Source organism: Artemia franciscana, chromosome 3, assembly GCF_032884065.1.
Source record: "Artemia franciscana chromosome 3, ASM3288406v1, whole genome shotgun sequence".
In the NCBI taxonomy this organism is placed as follows: Eukaryota; Metazoa; Arthropoda; class Branchiopoda; order Anostraca; family Artemiidae; genus Artemia; species Artemia franciscana.
In genome coordinates, this window is record NC_088865.1 from 6,791,997 (window position 1) to 6,813,090 (window position 21,094).

Consider the following 21,094-nt stretch of genomic DNA (forward strand, 5'->3'; position numbering starts at 1 on the left):
ATTCATGAGATTTTTCTGACGAACTTTGCCAAGAAACCAAGGTCGTATCCAGAGAATTCAGGGTTTAACCCCCCCCCCCCCCCCAAAAAAAAAAAAATCATCCGATTCGTAAAAACGTAACAAAAATGCATATAAACACATTTTTGATGGGATTTTTTAAAATGTTGTACCCTCCCCCCGAACAAAAATCATGGATAAGCTCTTGCGAAACCTTTCTATAAATTTTCGAAAGCCTTTGAAATTTACGTTAATCTTCAAGAAGATCATAATTTGTTGGATTCTAAAATTTAAAAATAAAAATAAGTTATTTTTTTTTAATTTTATTGTATTTTAATTATGTGAATACACCTTACAAAAATTTTCGAATGCCTTTAAAATTTACGGCAATTTTCAATAAGAATTATAATTCGTTGAATTAAAAAAACTGAAGAAAAAAATATTATGGTATAAGCATACAATTGTCATTCAATAATTTTTTAAATATTCTTTGAAAAATAACTATATTTCTTCCAAAAAAAAAATTCCACTAACTTAAAATCCAAAATTGCATGGAATATTCAAGTAATTGCAAACTTAATTTCAGGTAAAGTTACTATTCTTCTAGATAATGACGGCCAAATCGAGAATTCAAGGAATAGTTTAATGACATCAAGACGAGTTACTAATCAAGATGGACCCCTGTAAAGTCACGTTAGTCCAGCCACACGGAGGATATTAATTATTCTTCGATTTAACTAATCAATAATTGCACCTGTACTGCGCCTGTACTACACCTGTTACAGTTGTTGAGATCTTGAGAATCCAGAAGGGTAATTAATTATTATTAGTCAATTGATTACATAATTGATTACTAATTAGTCATTGATTCTGATTTGACTTGACCGACTTCGGCTGCAAAAAGACACAGCTGTTATTCCAATGAATTACAAATTCAGAAGAACTGTCTTCAACATTGATAGTAGAAATGTAAAAGGCTCTAAGTGACATATTTCGTGAAACTGATATTAATATATCGCCACCTCAAACTCAGCATGCACTAGTTAATATATTTTGGGGGTTTCCATTTAGCTTTTTTGCAAGATCTGTCATGCCTTCATTTCTCACTTGCAGAAATCTCAAAACTGATTTTTCAGCATTTTTCCTGTCCAATTAAATTCATGTCTAACTTAAACAGGAACCTACACAAGGATGGTGTTTTTTGGGCTCCGACCCCTCATTCGAAATCCAAAATTTTCTTAAATTTACTGGTAGGCCTATTTCTTACTCAAATTATAAAATAAAATATGCTTCTTCTTTTTTACTAATATCCCAACCCTAATATTTTCTCTTATAATTGCTCCCCCAGAATTTCTTGGGATACGTGCCTGAACTCAAACCCTTTTGAGCTACAATTACCGATAGTCTTTTTAGTTAATATTACCACTTAAGGTTTATTTTACATACCACGGAGCTTTGAAAAGGCGGGGAATCCTGTATTCGGATAGTACAGAGCTGAGCTTTTCTGCGTGGCAACAATAAACTATGTCATACATAGCTTTTAGTGGAAAAGACCATAAAATGGAAAAGACAATTTTCATTTCGTTTTAATTAGGTTTTTTACTGTCAACTACTTAGTGGTGGAAATAATCAACTTCTATGGGCTAAACATTCACACCTAAGTTGGAAAAGAAAAATGGGGGGTAATTATTTGAATCGAGGGGCCGCCCACTTTCCACCATTTGGTGTACATACTGGAGCACCACGCGTACCGCACAGTACCACTAAGTGTGTCACAGTTCTACCATGCGTGGCAAAGTTCATCCACGTGTGACAAAGTTCCACCACGTATGGCACAGTCGCGCCGCAGTTTTTACAAGAGATGATCGCAGAGGAAATAATGAACGTTTTTGTCATATTCAATTAGGTTTTTTTTTTTTTACTTTCGACTAGTATGGTATCTTAACCCTTATAGACTAATGGCGCTTCCACACTACGCCGTAAAACCTTTAAAGACCGTTCATATTTAAAACGTAAAACCTTATGTTATGTATAGTACTAAGGTTCTTACGTTTCATGTTGTGGTTCGTACATTAATCTGGGAATAAAAGGTTTGAGCTGTTCCGTTGTTGTGAGATGGTTTGGGGTCTTCGTTCCTCAGAGGCTCCTCCTCCGTCCCTATCCCCGAAAGGAAAGTTCTCCTCATGTAGCCTCATAGTGGCGTCAGTATGGACTTTTCACTATTTTACCTAAACAGAACTGCAACTACAAATCATTGGCGTATCCAGGGGCGACCTCGGGACCTTCAAGATTTTTCTGGCTCCCTCGTATCCTGTTTTTTCTTCTTTTTTTACTCTTTTTTGAGAATAAATTTGTCACATTACCCCCCCCCCTCGATTTTGCTCATTGGCACCCTTTTCACATTGGGCCTCTATCAAAATTTTGCTCTAGATCCACTCCTGGTGCAAACGGCGCTGCAAGGTGGCCTTGAGGAGTGGCACCCCTTGAGGAAATCATAGCCTAGTAAACATCACACCATTTGTACTGGATTTCCGCTGATGCATAATTTTCGTGGGTTTTGTTTGTTTCTGTGGGTTCTTTTGAGCTGAAAAACATCTTCCTAGCTAAGTTACCTATTATTGACTGCTTCCCCATATTTTTTTTTCGTAAATTTGCAGTACCAGGTACGTTTAAGTAGCTGATTTGCCGTTAATCTTTTACATCACAAGGTTTTAGATGATAGTTGAACTTTCTTTTGAAGGGGTCCACAGAAAAATATTTTAGGATAACGTCCCCAAGAAGATAATTCCAAATCGAAGTGCAACGTCGAATGAAGCTATTCTTCAAGTACACTGTTCTCGGCGTGTCAACCTTAAGATAATTGGGCCGAGATGTGTCTCTTCGTGTCTGTCTTGTCGGTTGGACAATGGGGTGCACAGAACGAACTACTCTACAGAAGAATGTAATTTACGGGCTTGTAGTTAATGGACATTGATGCTTCATCAAGCCTTTCACAAACAGACTGGAAAGAGTAATGAAGAACGACTGAATCTGTCTTATTGGCCATATTCTGGATCTTTTGAAAACAACAATGTTTCAGAGCACCACCATACAGTGGTCATCGATACTTGACGACGAGTCTGATGCAAGACTTGTAAAGTGGGATGATTGAGCTAATCTGCCTTTTCATCACAAGTCATCCTGCAGAAATAACTATAATATAATCATCATAGCTAGAATTTCCATTTTTTCCACATTTTTAATTTTTGAATTGTTTGCTTACGATGACTGTTATGATTTTATAAAATGATCCTGATAGTTTTATGAATTCTTACGTGAGCCTACTAAAAGTTATACTTATCGTAACGTAAATGCAAAAAATCGAAGAAGCAAAGAACAGGGAACAATTTTTGGAATACCTTAAATTTTAAATAGTACAACAATAACTGAACAATCTAAGAGGCTAAAAGAACGACATGATCGAGTAGCGTCGTTCAGGGAACGTCATAAAGTGAATAATACTTGGTTAAATGAAGAGTGACTTTATCAAAAATAAAACTTTATAAAGTAACGATACAAGAACATTCAAAATACGTCAGTGTAAGTTTGAAATATATATCAGCGTAATCAGTGTAATATATATATCAGTGTAAATATATCAGTGTAAGTTTATGCTGCCACAGAGTGAATCTATCAGAGATTCTTAAATATGATTGTTACGCTACGTAAAGAGAACATTCAATGCAAATAGCAAAATTTTCGGATATATGCATATTCCGCTGGAAATAAAACAAGCAATTTCTATAATAATGTGGCCTATCAATATAATTCCTGAAAAAATGATCAACTGTCATCACTATGAAATCATGATTATCTAACAAGTGGAGGAGGTAAATAACGACAAAGACCACATTGCCTTTCCATCACGAACACCAAAAACAAGAAGAACAATAGGGAATTTCTCAAGACAGTGGGAAACAAATTAGAATGAATATTTCGGCCCTATGTCCAAGGGCCGTCCTCAAAAATACAGAAATATAATAAAAAAACAACTTACAAGAGGATAACATCAATAAAACTAAAATGAACCGTTTTTCAAAACAGTCCCAGCATCCTTACCTCAGCGAAGTTCAACCAGGACTGATAAATAAATTGTGATGAAACGAAAATGCATCATTATTCAATTATTCTTCCTTATTCATGAAACGAAAATGCACCCTTATTCAAAATCATAGCTCTCCCATGCACACTTGAACTAATCTAGATCCCCCATTAACCACGGATATACATAATCCAAGTCTATTGATAAAAAATCGTCAAAAATCCAAGCCATCTGATGCCAAAACAGCAGCAAACGCTCCTCTCCCACTCAAATCTGTTAGAAACCATCACACAAAGTTTCTCATGAAATCCCTGTTTCTTTCCAATCCTTTTTTATGACCTCTTCTCCCATTTAAGATAGAGCTTTTCGTTTGGCCCAAGACGGACTGCCAAAAAGCATGATTTTTGGAAGCCATATATCCTTAATCAGTAAAACGTGCACAAGTGCTACCAGGAGCTTCGTCTTCAGCATTTTAAAATGGCAATATTTCCTTTCCCTATTTATATAGAATGTTTCAATGTATTCAAACATCAGATAGCCGCGTTGCAGAGGTCGTGATGGCTTCACCCGTATGGAAGACCAAAGGTCGCGCAGAATTTCCATCTATACCAACAATAATGTCACTTTCCGTTCGCCCGAAATTCTTTAGTAGAAATATTATTAGGGATTTATTCAACAAAGCTACTTCTCATTAAGAGTTTTGGCTAAACATTCAAGATTTAGTCAGAAATTTTAATTACAATCCAACATTTTATTCTTAAACAGAAAAGCGGGAAAAGAGGAACGCTACAAATCAATTTACAATTATTTTTTGTATAATATGGATCTATTAATCCTAAATCTTGAAATAGAAGTTTCGTGAAAATAGAAGGGACGGATGCTTAAAAAAAAGTTTTTTTTTTATCTACGCAGCATTAATTTGGCTACTGCAAAGAATTACACATGAAATGAGGAAGCCAGAGCCGCGAAATGCTACATGGACAAAAATCTCAGATAAATTTAAAACAGTTAGATTTAAAAGAGCAATTATTAAAGATTGTTTGCTAATGTTTGATTATTCACCATTAATGATGGAATATTAAATTATTTGATCTTCTTCTTTTTGTGTTTTGTTTTTGTGTCCCTGTGTTTGGAATGGCCTCCCACGCCTCTCCTGCCCAATATTTAGTTATTTACTTATCCTTGTTACTTTTCTTTTGCGTTTTTTCTATTTTGTTTGTTTTTGCCGAGTTATTTTTTAGAATTCTTAGGATGATGAGATGCTGGTGTTTTTTTCTATGTCTTCGTACTGTCCCTGCCTTACGAGCTCTGATCTCTGTTAGGGCATAATACTGTTTTTGGATTTTTTAAGTTGAATAGAAAAAAAACAGTAACAGAAACAGTAACAGGACGGTCATAATTTAAACATTTAGCTCCAGCTTCTGCTTCTGCTAAATTCCTCCCAAAATACTAAACGTGAAGTTTGAAAGCGAAGAGCACAAAATGCTCTGCGGAACGCCATAATGTGAAAAATTTTAGCTTCTGCAAAAATTTATACTAAAACAGCATTGATTCTTGTATTGATTCCGTTTTCTTCTACAATTCCATTGGAGTTCCATTCCCATACCATTCCCAGTTTAATCCCATTGGAAAAATCGTTTTCCACCCTGTAAAAATGATCACATGGCCTAGAAAACTTGACTGTTGATTTTGCAATTCCGTTTTTCCTTCATCTAAATTCTTTTTTAAGGAATTACACCCAGTTTTACCAGTCTGACGCAACTTATCACTACAAATAAGACTGCATTTCATGTGAATGAGTACCTTCGACATATATTGGAGTTCTAGACAAATGTGGTAAGTTAAACTTATCGTAAGTCACGGTAAGCGAAGTCTACTTGGAAAATCTTGCCATTGCAAACAAAAAGTAGACTATTTGGCTAATTCGGTATAACTACAGTAGACAATTTTGGATTATGAGCCCATGCAGAGCGTAAAATAGCCTCAATGCCAAAATCTACCAGAGTTTGGATATTTTTGGACATTATAAGACATCAGCCTATTCCATGTACTTTTATCAAAATAAATGTTTATAGCCTCATTACTATTTTTCGACAGTCTTATTTTACTTTTACGTAGAAGACCAAACGCGGGTGCGTACACAGGATTTTTTTTTCAGGGGAGGGGGTAGAAATAATAAAACAAAATTATTTGTACATTTAAATCAGAAGCATCCATAAATTTGGAATAAAAACAGATTTTGCCTCAACAAACGCCATTTAAAGTCCTTTTATTTTGAAGATAGTAAGGTGACCAAGGTAACCAGAATAATTTTTTCATTGAATTCATTCAGCCTAAGAAAAAAGCTCCATTTTGAAAAATTAAACGAAACAGGTATCTTTCACTCCTCAATAAAAACCATACACTGTTTTCATCATCTAACAAAAGAAAAAAATCAGACCTGAAAAATTTCCTAAAGAGTTGGAATTAAATTTTTGATAAGCACCAATACAACACATAAGTAAGTGTTTACCTTCATCAATATCAGGAGGCAGGCCTCCGACGAAAACTTTTCTTGAAAATCTCTCCCCATTATCTGCGGATCCTTGACTCCTAGGTGAAGCTCTAGATGGGCTCAATATAGGGTATGTACCGTCCAATCCCATTCCAAGGCCGAAACCCATGGAGGTCACGCCACCCATGCCATTATAACCCATTCCTTGCATATTCATAGCAGTTGTTTCGTCAAACATTATCTGTTGAGTCTCATCAATACCATACATCAACGGTGCTTTCACTGAAAAACAGAATCTTTATTGAATAACTAAATTGAATAAACTATTTATTGGATAACTATTTTTATACTATTAATCGAATAACTATTTATTATAACTTATAATTTATTTATATTTTTTATTATAATTTATATAATTTTATATAGAATTATATTTAAGTTTATATTTATGTAATTTAGTATAGTTAATTATATTTACATTATTTATTTATAATAGCTATTTATAAATAACGTTATTTATCGAATAACTATTGAATAAACTTGAAGGATTCAAAAGAGTAGAAAAGGTCACTGGGGTGTGTGACAAGAACAAACAATGAGCTATTTTGGTCAAATTAAGTTTAGGTTTCAATCAGGGGAGATCTTTTCTCAGATTGTTTTGCGGGGGTATACAAACTTTCACCAAAACAATGGTTCTCCTGTGTGCAGGAAAGATGAATGTTGCTTCCATTAATTTTCAAATTTGCTGCTCAATTAATTATAAAATGAGGAGTTGGGAAAACGAACAGAAAAAAACAACAACAAAACAGCACAAATGCCGAGTTCTATTTTGTCTCAGATCCCAAAAATACTGATGGTCTGTCAGTTTTTGTTTTTCGAAAAGGTCAAGCCTCCAGGAAGGAGAATCGGTAATAACTGATATTTTTATGAATTATTGTCAAGCATTTCCAGGAAGTAGTTCTTCCAGTTAATCGTAGGGGAGAGGTGGATATTTAAGATCAATCAAATCATCACGTAAAATTTAAGGATTTATGCCCATGCGGATACACACTAGCCCAACAAGCCTTTTGAAAAAAGAGGATGTTACCATCTGTAATGTATTGAAGTTTGAAGATCATATTTACCTACATATCTTCACACACGACGAATAAAAACATATAAAAATTGGAAAAAATTGCGTAAATTACAGGTTTTCGTGTTTCAAAGCCCCTCCCTCTGGAAGAAATGCCCCTCCCCCGTTACGGATTAGAAATGAGTGCACCTGCGTTTATTTAGGTATATATGTACTTACAACACCGATTTGATACAAAATAAAAAAACTTTTATGATTCAACTTCCCTCGTCGCAGCACAGTCATTCTAAATCAAAATAAATTTAGGGAGCAACCAGGGGTTTTATATTAGAGGGATGGAGGGACGGAGACACGGGCGCAAAATCAGCACAGAATCGGGGGCAAAAAGGCATGGAAATAAGTGGTAATAATTACCCATCCCCTTGAGAACCGTTTTTCTTTATTTTGGTTATAAAAAAATTGAATTCGACAATCATCTGTTTTTGTATGAACAAGTGTATACAGATAATTGCAGTACCAAAAAGTTCAAAAATGACTGTTAGATTTTCAGGTAAGGTCCAAAAATGGAAGAAAAGATTTTCTATAGGCCAGTGTATCTTGATTTTTGTATTTTTTCATTGTTTCCAAGGTTAAATAACATAAATTTGTATTTATGTTACTCAGTTATAAAGAAACCTGTGGTAGACTCCCTATTGTGTTTAGAATCAGGACAGACCGAAAGTTGTACATATAATCGTTTATCACACATCATTGAGCACCGCACAACAAAAATTGAAAATTGGGTATGTACATAAAAACTAAAATTTAGGGCCAATTTAAATTTATATGTTACTCAGTTATAAAGAAAACTTTTGGTAGACTTCCTATTGTGTTTAGAATCAGGACAGACCGAAAGTTGTACATATAATCGTTTATCACACACCATTGAGCACCGCACAACAAAAATTGAAAATTGGGTATGTACATAAAAACTAAAATTTAGGGCCAATTTAAATTTATATGTTACTCAGTTATAAAGAAAACTTTTGGTAGACTGCCTATTGTGTTTAGAATCATGACAGACCGAAAGTTGTACATATAATCGTTTATCACACATCATTGAGCACCGCACAACAAAAATTAAAAATTGGGTATGTACATAAGAACTAAAATTTAGGGCCAATTTAAATTTATATGTTACTCAGTTATAAAGAAAACTTTTGGTAGACTGCCTTTGTGTTTAGAATCATGACAGACCGAAAGTTGTACATATAATCGTTTATCACACATCATTGAGCACCGCACAACAAAAATTGAAAATTGGGTATGTACATAAAAACTAAAATTTAGGGCCAATTTAAATTTATATGTTACTCAGTTATAAAGAAAACTTTTAGTAGACTGCCTATTGTGTTTAGAATCATAACAGACCGAAAGTTGTACATATAATCGTTTATCACACATCATTGAGCACCGCACAACAAAAGTTGAAAATTGGGTATGTACATAAAAACTAAAATTTAGGGCCAATTTAAATTTATATGTTACTCAGTTATAAAGAAAACTTTTGGTAGACTGCCTATTGTATTTAGAATCATGACAGACAGAAAGTTGTACATATAATCGCTTATCACACACCATTGAGGAATTCCACTACAAAAATTGAAGATTGGGTATGTACGAAAGAACTAGAACCAATTTTCAGAATACATTTTAATTTTGGATGACAAAGCAAAGTAAATATCAATCCAATTTGTATTAAATGCATTTTCACGTACCAAATGCAAATAAAAATAACAGAATTGAGATAATTATTTTCGCACAGCGAAAAAGCAATAACATAAAATCTAAAAGAAGTGCTAGATTTATTTATCGAACTCCCAAATGATGACAGGTTGAACTCAAGACTGGAAACTGGGAATAAAGGAAATTGTAATCCCATAAGTAGCTAAACATCAGATGAGTAAGTCACATAACTTTTTGACGCTGTCAATGTTACACGGCATTTCGTAAGAAGTAAGTCGTACAAATTTTTGGCACTCTCAACTAGATCATGTATGCTGACATGCACGGTATTTCCAAGGAACTTCCTAAGAAAAACCTTGGAAACAATGAAAAAATACAAAAATCAAGATACACAGGCCTATAGAAAATCTTTTCTTCCATTTTTGGACCTTACCTGAAAATCTAACAGTCATTTTGGAACTTTTTGGTACTGCAATTATCTGTATACACTTGTTCATACAAAAACAAATGATTGTCGAAGTCAATTTTTTTATAACCAAAATATATTAAAACGGTTCTCAAGGGGATGGGCAATTATTACCACTTATTTCCATGCCTTTTTGCCCCCGATCCTGTGCTGATTTTGCGCCCGTGTCTCCGTCCCTCCATCCCTCTAATATAAAACCCCTGGTTGCTCCAAAAAGTAGCGAATTCCCAGGCACTTAGGTTCAAAAATCTAAGCCTAAAGCAATAAGATCCTAAACCCAAGAAAGACACTGTGTGTTAAAAGAAATCAGACTTACTTCGTGCTTATTCGAGATAAGTTTGGCCAAAAACACTGCGTTTAAAACCCCTGTCTTGCGTTTTGTGAAGATCTTTGTGGAGCTACTTATTGCTGATCCACAATGCTTCTCGGCCATTCACGGCTACCAATCATTGGGATTGTCCAAGATATCTTGGGACCCTGGGCAAAGTATGTAAAATTTTCTTCAGAAGTACATTAACTATATGTTGGGTACCCATCCTACCTTAGGAATTTATTTTTAACCTATATGTTTTCACAAGTGAATTTTTGTTTCTTATTAAATTTCAGTTCCAACGCAGTTCTTGACAGCCCAGGTCTCTACATCACATATTAAATTTTATAACAAATTACAGCGTTTCAAAAATTCTAAATTCTATGTGCACCAGAACTCGAAAAATGATCTTGACCGTTTGAAGGGTTAGTTGCAATTTAGGCCTTTGATCGCGACACGCCATGCTTAACAGCAAAAAAGTCCCAACCACGAAGAACCAAAGGAAAGCAAAGCTGGCTTATAAGACCAGCTAGTGAATGCAGGTAAGTCGGGAAAAACTACTAAAAAAAGAACTAAGAGCTCATATGGCACTTGTGATGAGGTCGGAAGATCCAAGAGCTCATATGGTATGAGCTCTAGCAAAATTCTAAGAATCAATAGATTGCTTTAAAAGGAAAATCAGAGGAATTTAATTTAAAATAAGAATTTAAAATAAGAGCTCTGAGTCACGAGGTCCTTCTAAATATCAAAATTCATTGAGATCCGATTACCCACTCGTAAGTTAAAAATACCTCAATTTTTATAATTTTTCCTCTCCCTTCGGCAACCCAGATGCTCGAATTGAGGAAAACGACTTTATCAAGTCAATTTGTGCAGCTCCTTGACACGCCTACCAATTTTCATCGTCCTAGCACGTCCAGAAGCACCAAACTCGCCAAAGCACTGAACCCCATCACCTAACTCCAAAAAAGAGAGCAGGTCCAGTCCGATTACGTCAATCACGTATCTACGACATTTATAAGCGCTTTCCAAGATTCCCAGTTTCCCCCTCCAACTCCCCCCCCCCAATGTCTAAAAGATCTAGTCGGGATTTGAAATAAAAGCTCTGAGACATGAGTTCCTTCTAAATATCAAATTTCATTAAGATCCGGTCACCCGTTCTTACGTCAAAAATACCTCAATTTTTCTGATTTTTCTAAATTCACAACCCCCAGCTTCAACAAAGAGAACAGATCCGTACTAATTATGTCAGTCTCGTATATATAACTTGTGCGTATTCTTCCCATCAAGTTTCATACCAATCTCTCCACTCTAAGGATTTTCCAAGATTTCCGGTTTCCAAAACTTGTTTCCCCCCTCCAACCCTCTATGTCCCTGGATCCGATTGGAATTGAAAATGGAACATGCGAGACATAAAATTCTTCTATGTATCAAGTTTCGTTAAGATCCGATCACCCATTCGTAAGATAAATCGATTTTCACCTTTTCAAGAATTCAGGTTCCCCCCTCCAGCTCCCTTCAATGTCACCGGATCTGGTCTAGATTTAAAATGAAAGTTCTAAAGCACAAGATCCTTCTAAATATCAAATTTCATTAAGATCTGATCACCCGTTCGTTCATAAGTTACAAATACCTCATTTTTTTCTAATTTTTCTGAATTACTTCCCCCCCCCCCAACTCCACCAAAGAGAACGAATCCGGTCCAGTTATGTCAGTCACCTATCTTGTATTTGTGCTTATTCTTTCCACCAAGTTCCATCCTGATCTCTCCGCCTTAAGCGTTTTCCAAGATTTCCGGTCCCCCCCCCCTACTACACTGGATCCGGTCGGGATTTAAAATAAGAGATCCAAGCTTCGAGGTCCTCCTAAATATGAAATTTCATTACGATACGATCACTCTTCCGAAAGTCAAAAATACCTCATTTTTTCTATTTTTTTAGAATTACCCCCCCCCACAAACTTCCCCAAAGAGAGCAGATCCGTTCCGGTTAAGTCAATCCCGTATCTAGGACTTGTGCTTATTGTTTCTCACCAAATTTCATCCCGATCCCTCCACTCTTAAGCGTTTTCCAAAATTTTAGGTTCTGTCACCCCCCAACTTCGCCTTCACCGAATCCGGCCTGGATTTAAAATAAGAGCTCTGAGACACGATATCCTTCTAAACATCAAATTTCATTAAGATCCGATCACTCCTTCGTAAGCTAAAAATACCTCATTTTTTAATTTTTCAGAATTAACCCTCCTCCCCCAACTCCCCCAGAGACAGCGGATCGGTTTGGGTTATTTCAATCACGTATCTAGGACTTACGATTATTTTTGCCACCAAGTTTCATCCCGATCCCTCCATTCTAAGCGTTTTTCCAAGATTTTAGGTCTCCCCTAACTTCCCCCAATGTCACCGGATCCAGTCGGGATTTAAAATAAGAACTCTGATAAGATCCGATAACACCTTCGTAAGTTAAAAATACCTAATTTTTTAATTTTCAGAATTAACCCCCCCCCCCCCCAAACTCCCCACAAACAGAGCAGATCCGTTCCGGTTATGTCAATCACGTATCTAGGACTTCTGCTTATTTTCCCCATCAAGTTTCATCATGATCCCTCCATTCTAAGCGTTTTCCAAGGTTTTAGCCCCCCCTCCTCCCAATGTCACCGGATCTGGTCGAGATTTAAAATAAGAGCTCTGAGACACGACATCCTTCCAAACATCAAATTTCGTTAAGATCCCATCACCCGTTCGCAAGTTAAAAATACTTCATTTTTTTCTATTTTTTCCGAATTAACCGACCCCCCACCCCCAGATAGTCAAATCAAGAAAAAGACTATTTCTAATTTAACCTGGTTCGGTCCCTGATACGCCTGCCAAATTTCATCGTCCTAGCTTACCTGGAAGTGCCTAAAGTAGCAAAACCGTGACAGACAGACTGACAGACAGACCGACAGAATTTGCGATCGCTATATGTCGCTTGGTTAATACCAAGAAAGTTGCCATAAAAACAACTTATTTCAAAATTGACAATGCTTGGTGTCTGTTAATAATGTCAAAAACAACTTACACACAAACATTCTATAACAATAAATTTTAAGTTTTATTTAAACAATTTACAAACAATGAAATGTCAAAACAATGTCAAAAACAATTGACAGTTAAAACTGTCATAAACAATTCTCGTGTGAAAAACCAGCGTTACTAATGGGTACCAGTCATGATTTTGCAAGGTTTTAAAAATGATTCTCATTTAACGAAATAATTGACTACAAAATGAAGAAAAGAAGTCAAAACGTGTGTTTTTATTCAGTGTTGAGTTTAAAAGATTGAATTTAGTGCTAAAAACCACAATAGGGGGATACTTATTGAGATGTAATAGAGGGGGTGTTTACTTATGTTAAGGATGACGCATTCTAACGTGATTTGTTTCTTCACGCCCCCGTAGGGGATCCCCACTTGTAACAGTGGAAGACAAAGACGTAGGGTGTTACTCAATGACGATGAATACGAAGGATGTTAAATAATACCTTCAGAGATTTCATTTTCTTTCAAGGTGTTTTTCTCAGGGAACCTTTATATTCCAAAGATGGAATTTAGCGCTGAAAACCACTAGCATCTAATTCCATTAGGGGCCCTAGCATCCAATTTCACCCAGACCCCTAACCTAACCACCATGACTCTAACATCCAATTTCACTGGGGACCATAGGATCCACCGGGCCCTAGCATCCAATATCAGTGGGTTCCTTAGCCTAACCAGGGCCCTAGCATTCAATTTCGTGGAGAGCCCTAACATCCAATTCCATTGGGGGCCCCCTAGCATCCAATTTCACTGGGTCCCCAATCTTACCACCAGAGCCCCCTAACATCAAACTTCACCGGCCCTCTGACCTCACCTAACCACCAGGCCCCTCACATCCAATTCAACGGGGGCCCTAGCGAGCAACCCCAGCAGGAACCCCTAACCTTACCCACGGGGACATAGCATCAATTCCATCGAAGGCCCACTAGCAACAAATTTCACCGACAAGATGTTTTTCAAGACGTTTCAAGATTTGTTTGGTTGAGATGCAATAGGGGGATACTTATTGAGATGTAATAGAGGGGATGTTTACTTATGTTAAGGATGACGCATTCTAACGTAATTTGTTTCTTCAGGCCCCCGTGGGGGGATCCCCGCTTGTAACTGTGGAAGACAAAGACGTAGGGTGTTACGTAATGACGATGAATATGTAGGATGTTAAATAATACTTTAAGAGATTTCATTTTCTTTCAAGGTGTTTTTCTCGGGGAACCTTCATATTTCAAAAACATTTTGTCCACATTAGGACTCGAAAGGGATTCGCCCTCAATGGAATGGAGCGCTAACCAGTTGGACCATGATTCTTTCTAATATATGATAACCTATTGAACGCTAGGTGAATCCCTTGTTCACGCTTACTAAGATGATTAAATGAATTACGTGTTCCAATATGGCTGCATTAACTGCCACCCAGAGGGGAAATGGATTACTAGAAATCGCTTAAATTTGGTATGCACCTGCATGTTACATTACATTAGTGCTCTAGCGTGACCTAGACATGTTGAGTTACATAGCATTGATTTCAAATATTTCATTACGCAAATGATTATATATTGAAGTTTTGTCCCAAAACAAGAAATATAAAGGAAACAGACATTTGTCATTTTATTAACATAAACAAATTTACAAAGCATTATTAAAACACAAAAAAAGCAGTTAAAACTCAACAACAGAAAAAGCAAAACGTGACAAAAACCTGACATAGGATAAAATATAAGCAAAAAGAACCATGAATTAAAAAGTTCTAGCAACCAATTCAAAAGGGGAGAGTTGATATTAGAGATAAATTTAATCCATATTAAGAGCTATTTCTGGGAGCTTTTCACGAAAATGCCACATTTCATTGAGCCAAGGCTGTGCATTTTCAAGCCACCGTGACAATAAGTGGCTAGTCCATCCTATCAAGCAATTCCAGAGGGAGGAGGGTTCTCAATAGAGATAAACTGAAACAATATAAAAATATTAAGAGCTGTTTCTGGGGGACCTTAATGAAAATCCCTGATTTCTTTTGACTGAGTGTTATATTTCAGCCCCTCCCCCACTGCCCGAAAAATTCATTTAACACCCCCCACCTTAACTTTAAGCTGTAGAACATGTTAGTCCAAGCAATTCAGACCACCATGGCAATATGTGGCTGCCCCAAGGTATCATTGTCATACCTATTATCATTCATAAGACATTTTTACCAGAGACTTTCATGATAAAAATATGACATAAATCCAATGATTCCTATTTTTCGCAGGCCACCCATGATACACCATGTCAATTCACACATCCATGTAACACTATTGTTGGTCCCCTGGCACCCCCTCATCATACCTAAGACATTTTCCAGAAATTTTCACGTTAAAAATCATGCATTAAATCCAAGATTTATGTTTATCGCAAGCCATCCTAAACATGATACAACACGTCAACTCACACCCCCGTGCCACACCATCATTGCCTCTCTTGCATCGTCTGGCACCTCCTTATTTAGGCTTAAGACATTTATTCAGATATTCTCTTCATACAATTATGCTTAAAGTCTATTGATTCGTGTTTTCGCAACTCAACACTCCGTGATACACCATCTCAATTCACGCCACCATATTACACTATTATTGACCCTCTGGTACCCTCTGACAAACCCTTCATGACTCCTAAGACATTTTCCAGATATTTTCACAGGCAGCACAATTGCGTTGCCTAAGAAAAAAGGCTCATTCGATTGGAAATTGAAAGGGCCTTTTTTAATAGTAAAAAAAGACTGGAGCACAACAAGCCCCCACACCACGCCCATCAATTCCCAAAACACATCCACTAAAATTTTGAGATTGCCATTTTGTTCAACGTAGTTGAAAGGGCTGGAAATTATGTCTTTGAGGATGACAACCCCCCTACAGCCCTCAAGGCGATTTTTTGAGTTATACCCTGGGGGCATATAAGGTATATAGAAAGGGTGAACGTATAAACTTCGGAGGGGGATCATTGGATTAGTAGACAAAAGTTCTAGTGCCCTTTTTAAGATTCGGAGTGGGGTGTTAGAGAGGGGCAGTGATAGTACGACACAGTGGTGTGAATTGACATTGTGTATCACGGAGTGTTGGCTTGCGAAAACATGAACCATTGGGTTTAGTCCTTGTGTTTTAAAGAGAAAATATCTTAGGAATGATGAGGGAAGTGTAAGAGGGTGCCAAAGGGTCAGTAATAGTGTGACATGGTAGCGTGAATTGAGACGGTGTATCACGGGGTTTTGAGGTGCGAAACACGAATCAATGGACTTTAAGCATAATTGTATCAAGAGAATATCTGTAAAACGTTTTAGGAATGATACGGGGTGCCAGAGTATGCAAGAGGGGCTGTGATAGTGTGGCATGGTGGTGAGAATTGACGTGTTGTATCACATTTAGGATGGCTTGCGAAAAACATGAAAAAATAGATTTAATGCAGGATTTTTAACGGGAAAATTTCTGAAAAATGTCTTAGGAATGATAATATGTACGACAAGGGTGCCATGGGGCAGCCAGATATTACCATGATGGCGTGAATAGTTTGGAATAACATGTTCTACAGCTTAAATCTAAGGTGGAAGGTGTTAAATTATTTTTTTGGGCGGTGGGGGGACTGAAATCTAACGCTCAGTCAAAAGAAATGTGGGATTTTCTTTAAGGCGCCTCAGAAATAGCTCTTAATATTGCTTAAATTTATCTCTAAAACAACCCTCCCACCATTGAAATTCCTTGCTTGTGTGGGCTAGCCACATATTGTCACAACGGCGTAAATATGCATAGTTTTGGTTCAATGAAACGTGGCATTTTCACTAAAAGCTCTCAGAAATAGCTCTTAATATGGATTAAAGTTATCTCTAATACCAATCCTCTCCTCTGGAATTGGTTGCTAGGATCCCCAGCTCAACCTGTCTAGATCACGCTAGAGCACGAATGTAATGTAACATGCAGGTGCATACCAAATTTAAGCAATTTCTAACAATCGATTTTCCCCTCTGCGAGTCAGTTATTACAGCCATATGGGAACACGCAATTCATTTAATAATTCTAGTATGCGCGAGCAAGGGATTCTACTAGCGGTTTAGCCGAATCCAAATATTAAAAAAACTTTCAAGGTCCGACTGGTTAGCGCTCCATTCCAAAGGGAATTCCTTTCGAGTCCTAATGTGGACAAAAAAATTTTGGAATATAAAGGTTCCCTGAGAAAAACGCCTTGAAAGAAAAATGAAATCCTCTTTAAAGTGTTATGTAACATCCCACGTGTTCATCGTCATTGCGTAACACCCAAAGTGTGTCCTCAACAGTTAGAAAAGAGGATCCCCAGGGGGGCCTGAAGAAACAAATCACGTTAGAATGCATCATTCTTAACGTAAACAAACACCTCCCTTATACATCTCAACCAAAGAAATCTTGAAGCGTCTTGAAAAACGTCTTGTCGGTGAAAGTGGTTGCTAGGGAGCCCCCGATGGAATTGAATGTTAGGGTCCCGGTGGATAAGCTAGGAGACTTATCCTGCTGGGATTGCTATCTCGGGCCCCGGTAGAAATGGATATTAGGGCTCCGTTGGTTAGATTACGGATTCGGTGAAATTGGATGTCAGGGAAGCCCGGTTAGGGGGCCGTTTAGGTTAGGGTTAGGTTAGGGGGCCGGTGAAATTGGATGCTAGGGGGTCCCCGATGGATTTGGATGTTAGGAACCCCTGTGAAATCGGATGCTAGGACCCCAATGAAGTTTGTCACTAGGGCCCCCAGTGAAATTGTATGCTAGGTAACGATTGCATGAACACAAAATTGCAATAGATAAGTCCCTGAGATTTGGGAATAAAAATGACAACTTTGATTGAGCTCTGGCCCAGCATATATACGAGAATCCTGACCATTTAGTTCTTTTTGAAGAGGCAACTTTAATATATACCGTAAATGGCCTACCGCAATCTTTTAAAGAGGCAATTGAGATAAAAAAAAACATATAAACAGGAATTTGGCTATAAATAGAGACAAGGGAGATATTTCCTTAAGCCCAATTTAAAACAATTTAATATTAAAAGACTCTTATCAATATTTTCACCCAATCTAATTTAAGACAGCCTGTCCGCATATCTAATGAGACCCGAAATTGTAGACAGGCAAAATCTGTTGCAAGGCAAAGAATATTTATCCAATCCAATTGGTAACTTCTCTTTCATTAATCTCAAGTTGGTTTTTGTCTTTTGATTCAGTGTCTTTTCTCCTCTCGTAGAGTTCACTTAAGAAGGTTAGATTTTGTTGTTGTTGTTTTTTTTCCTCTTTCTTATTTTTTGAACACTGAGGACGACTTGGCGGGGGTCCTTGTCGAAATATTTGCTTGATTTCCATCTTCATACTTTGCTAGTGGTTGATAAAATCCTCGTTTCTTCATTTATTTGATTTTTCTCTCTTCATTTATTATTTCCTTTCTTGTTTTCATACGTTTATGCTGGGATCCCGGTGGTTTGGTTAGGGGGCCCGGTGAAATTTAATTGCTAGGGACCCTAATAGAATTGGGTGCTAGAGCCCCATTGGAATTGGTTGCTAAAGTCTCCGTTGGAATTGGACGCTAGGGGGCCTGGCGGAAATGCTCGCTAAGGTCTGGTATCTTGAAGGTTCCCCCACTAGTGGGCCTTGAAGGTTTTTTAACAATCAACGAAACTATTATGTAACAAGCAAAAGTAAACGTTCCCTATGACGTAACAGACACCTGTGTCTCCTAGAAAACATTTGCTATGATGGAACAGGCACCTGCGTCTATAATAAGTTTTAAAAAGAAGTGTCGGGATCGGGATTCGAAGGGATAGGGCTGTCATCGGACCTGAAAGGGGGTTACTACTGCCTAGCCAATTCTTGTTGTCTAGCAATTAACAGTCTGGCAGATTTCCGCTAGTCGCGAATAATGGAAATAAACAGTGGAAAGCGAAGCCGGCTTCGCTTTCCAGCTCGTGAAAAACGCCTTCAAGTCGTTTGTCGGTTGACAGAGTTGCCGAGTGGTCTATCACTAGCAGAAGAAGCTATTTTACGAGACAAAAATTAGTTGACGTATAAGAAAAGTTGAAATTTATTCACAGAAATGAATTTAAGATTTATTTATTCATAATGGAATTTTCATACAATAACACTCCAAGCTAAGTCTTCCTGGTCTTTAAAGTTAGATTCGTACGATCCACTTGCCCAGGACAAAAAAGTTACTTACGAAAAACAGAGGAAACAAATACAAAATACAAGAATTAAAATTAAATAGGTTAGATAAATTTTAATAGATTAGTTAGACCTCAATGAATCCTCGGCAAAAGAGAGAAAAAAGTATCTTCTTAGAAGCTGAAAAAATTTAAAATTTTTGAACAAACTAAAAGAGTTGCACCTTCAAGCTGATTCAGACATCATGTTCCACATTGTGCTATTTGCCTCTTCTTGCGTCAATTCTATTGTCTGTTTCCAAAACCACCATCAAACAATCAAAGAAAGTTTATAATAATTTTGACTTCGAGCATATAGGCCAATCCATCTCCAAGGTGGCACTCTCATTCTTAGTTTGGGAGACCTAGTAATCAATAGGCTAAGTAGGCCTAAATCTGAATAATCTCTTGCCGAAAATAATTTTCTTGTTAGTGCGCCAAGAAGTTATTGATTCTCCAAGGAATTGTCCGTATGATATATACAAGTTATGTGTTCCTTTTCTTATAAGAAAAACTGCCAACGAAAATCTTTAAAGTCATGTCTCAATAGTGAATTAATTAAGAACTGATTAAAAAAATAATCTTATTTGCACCGCTTTATTAAAATTTTTATTACCCACAAACCATATTCTTTCCCATATACATCTTTGTCCCACAGCGGTACAGTTCACGTACATAGGGTATTTTAATGTAGGATAGGAAAGTAACCAATAGGCTACAAAAATATTCTGCACGGGCGAACTAGATTACAGATGAACCTACTTTGAAAAAAGACTGATCCACCCACATTTGTTGAATTAGCTAAACGATTGGATTTTCTCCGGGATTTACTAACCTACATAGAGGGAATTCAATAATCAATGAAGAGTAGGCTATATAGCGTCTTTTGTAGGTTACATAGATCTTGTAGTCTAGCTGTATCAGCAACGAGATCAAAGAATTTGATTTTCAATAAAAAGTGTGTCGAGGCTACTTCGTAAATCTTTAAAAACGACCAAAAACAAAAAGTCAATGACGTGGGGAGTCAATTGTAATAACCGTGGGAGATGACTATCCATCTCCAATTTATGTTTTTTATTCCTATATTCGCGGCACCGGGCACTTTCATATCCGAGTATCTGCTGATGGTAGGTACTGGTAGTATTTGCCACAAGTCTTTTAAATAGCTCCCTCAAGAAGTTTTAGCTGAGCGTTGATTTGTCTTTAAAAGGAGTCGACAGAGAAACTGATGGCGAATCAGAACTACGTAAAAGACTCCTCGTCAGGTGGTCAGCCCAACAAAGGCGGGGGGACTCCAAACACCAGCCCATTTCTCGAATGGGGAACGGAACTGAAGCCCTAAATACCCATTCTCAGCATTGGAGGTGGTGCCCTGACATTGGAAGTGGTGGCTGTACCTAGGACGGACTTGGGGCAGAGCAATTTCATACATTATTGTATGAAATACAATAATACAGTATGTTTTCAAATGATTAAATAAAGTATAAGGAATCTTATATCAAGCTTATATCAAATTTAGCTTATATGAAGGCCGTATCCAGGGAAGGGGTTTTCCCTCCTCCTAAATGTTTGTCCAAAATGCATATAAACAAATTGTTGATACGTTTTAAAGCTTTTTTTTGTAAACCCCTCGAAAAAAATTGTGGATACGGCTTTGGCCTATATAGCTCTGTTCAGAATTTTTAATACGCTTCCCCTCTCC

General features: G+C 37.0%; 1 protein-coding gene across 1 annotated transcript in view; it reads right to left on the minus strand.

Annotated features, from left to right (window-relative positions):
• Positions 1–21,094, minus strand: part of LOC136024815 (cytoplasmic polyadenylation element-binding protein 3-like) — a 108,414-nt gene that overhangs the window by 52,665 nt on the left and 34,655 nt on the right. Inside the window, exon 3 of the mRNA XM_065700295.1 lies at positions 6,591–6,854. Within this exon, the coding sequence (XP_065556367.1) occupies positions 6,591–6,854 (264 nt within the window). The remainder of the gene's footprint in view (positions 1–6,590; positions 6,855–21,094) is intronic.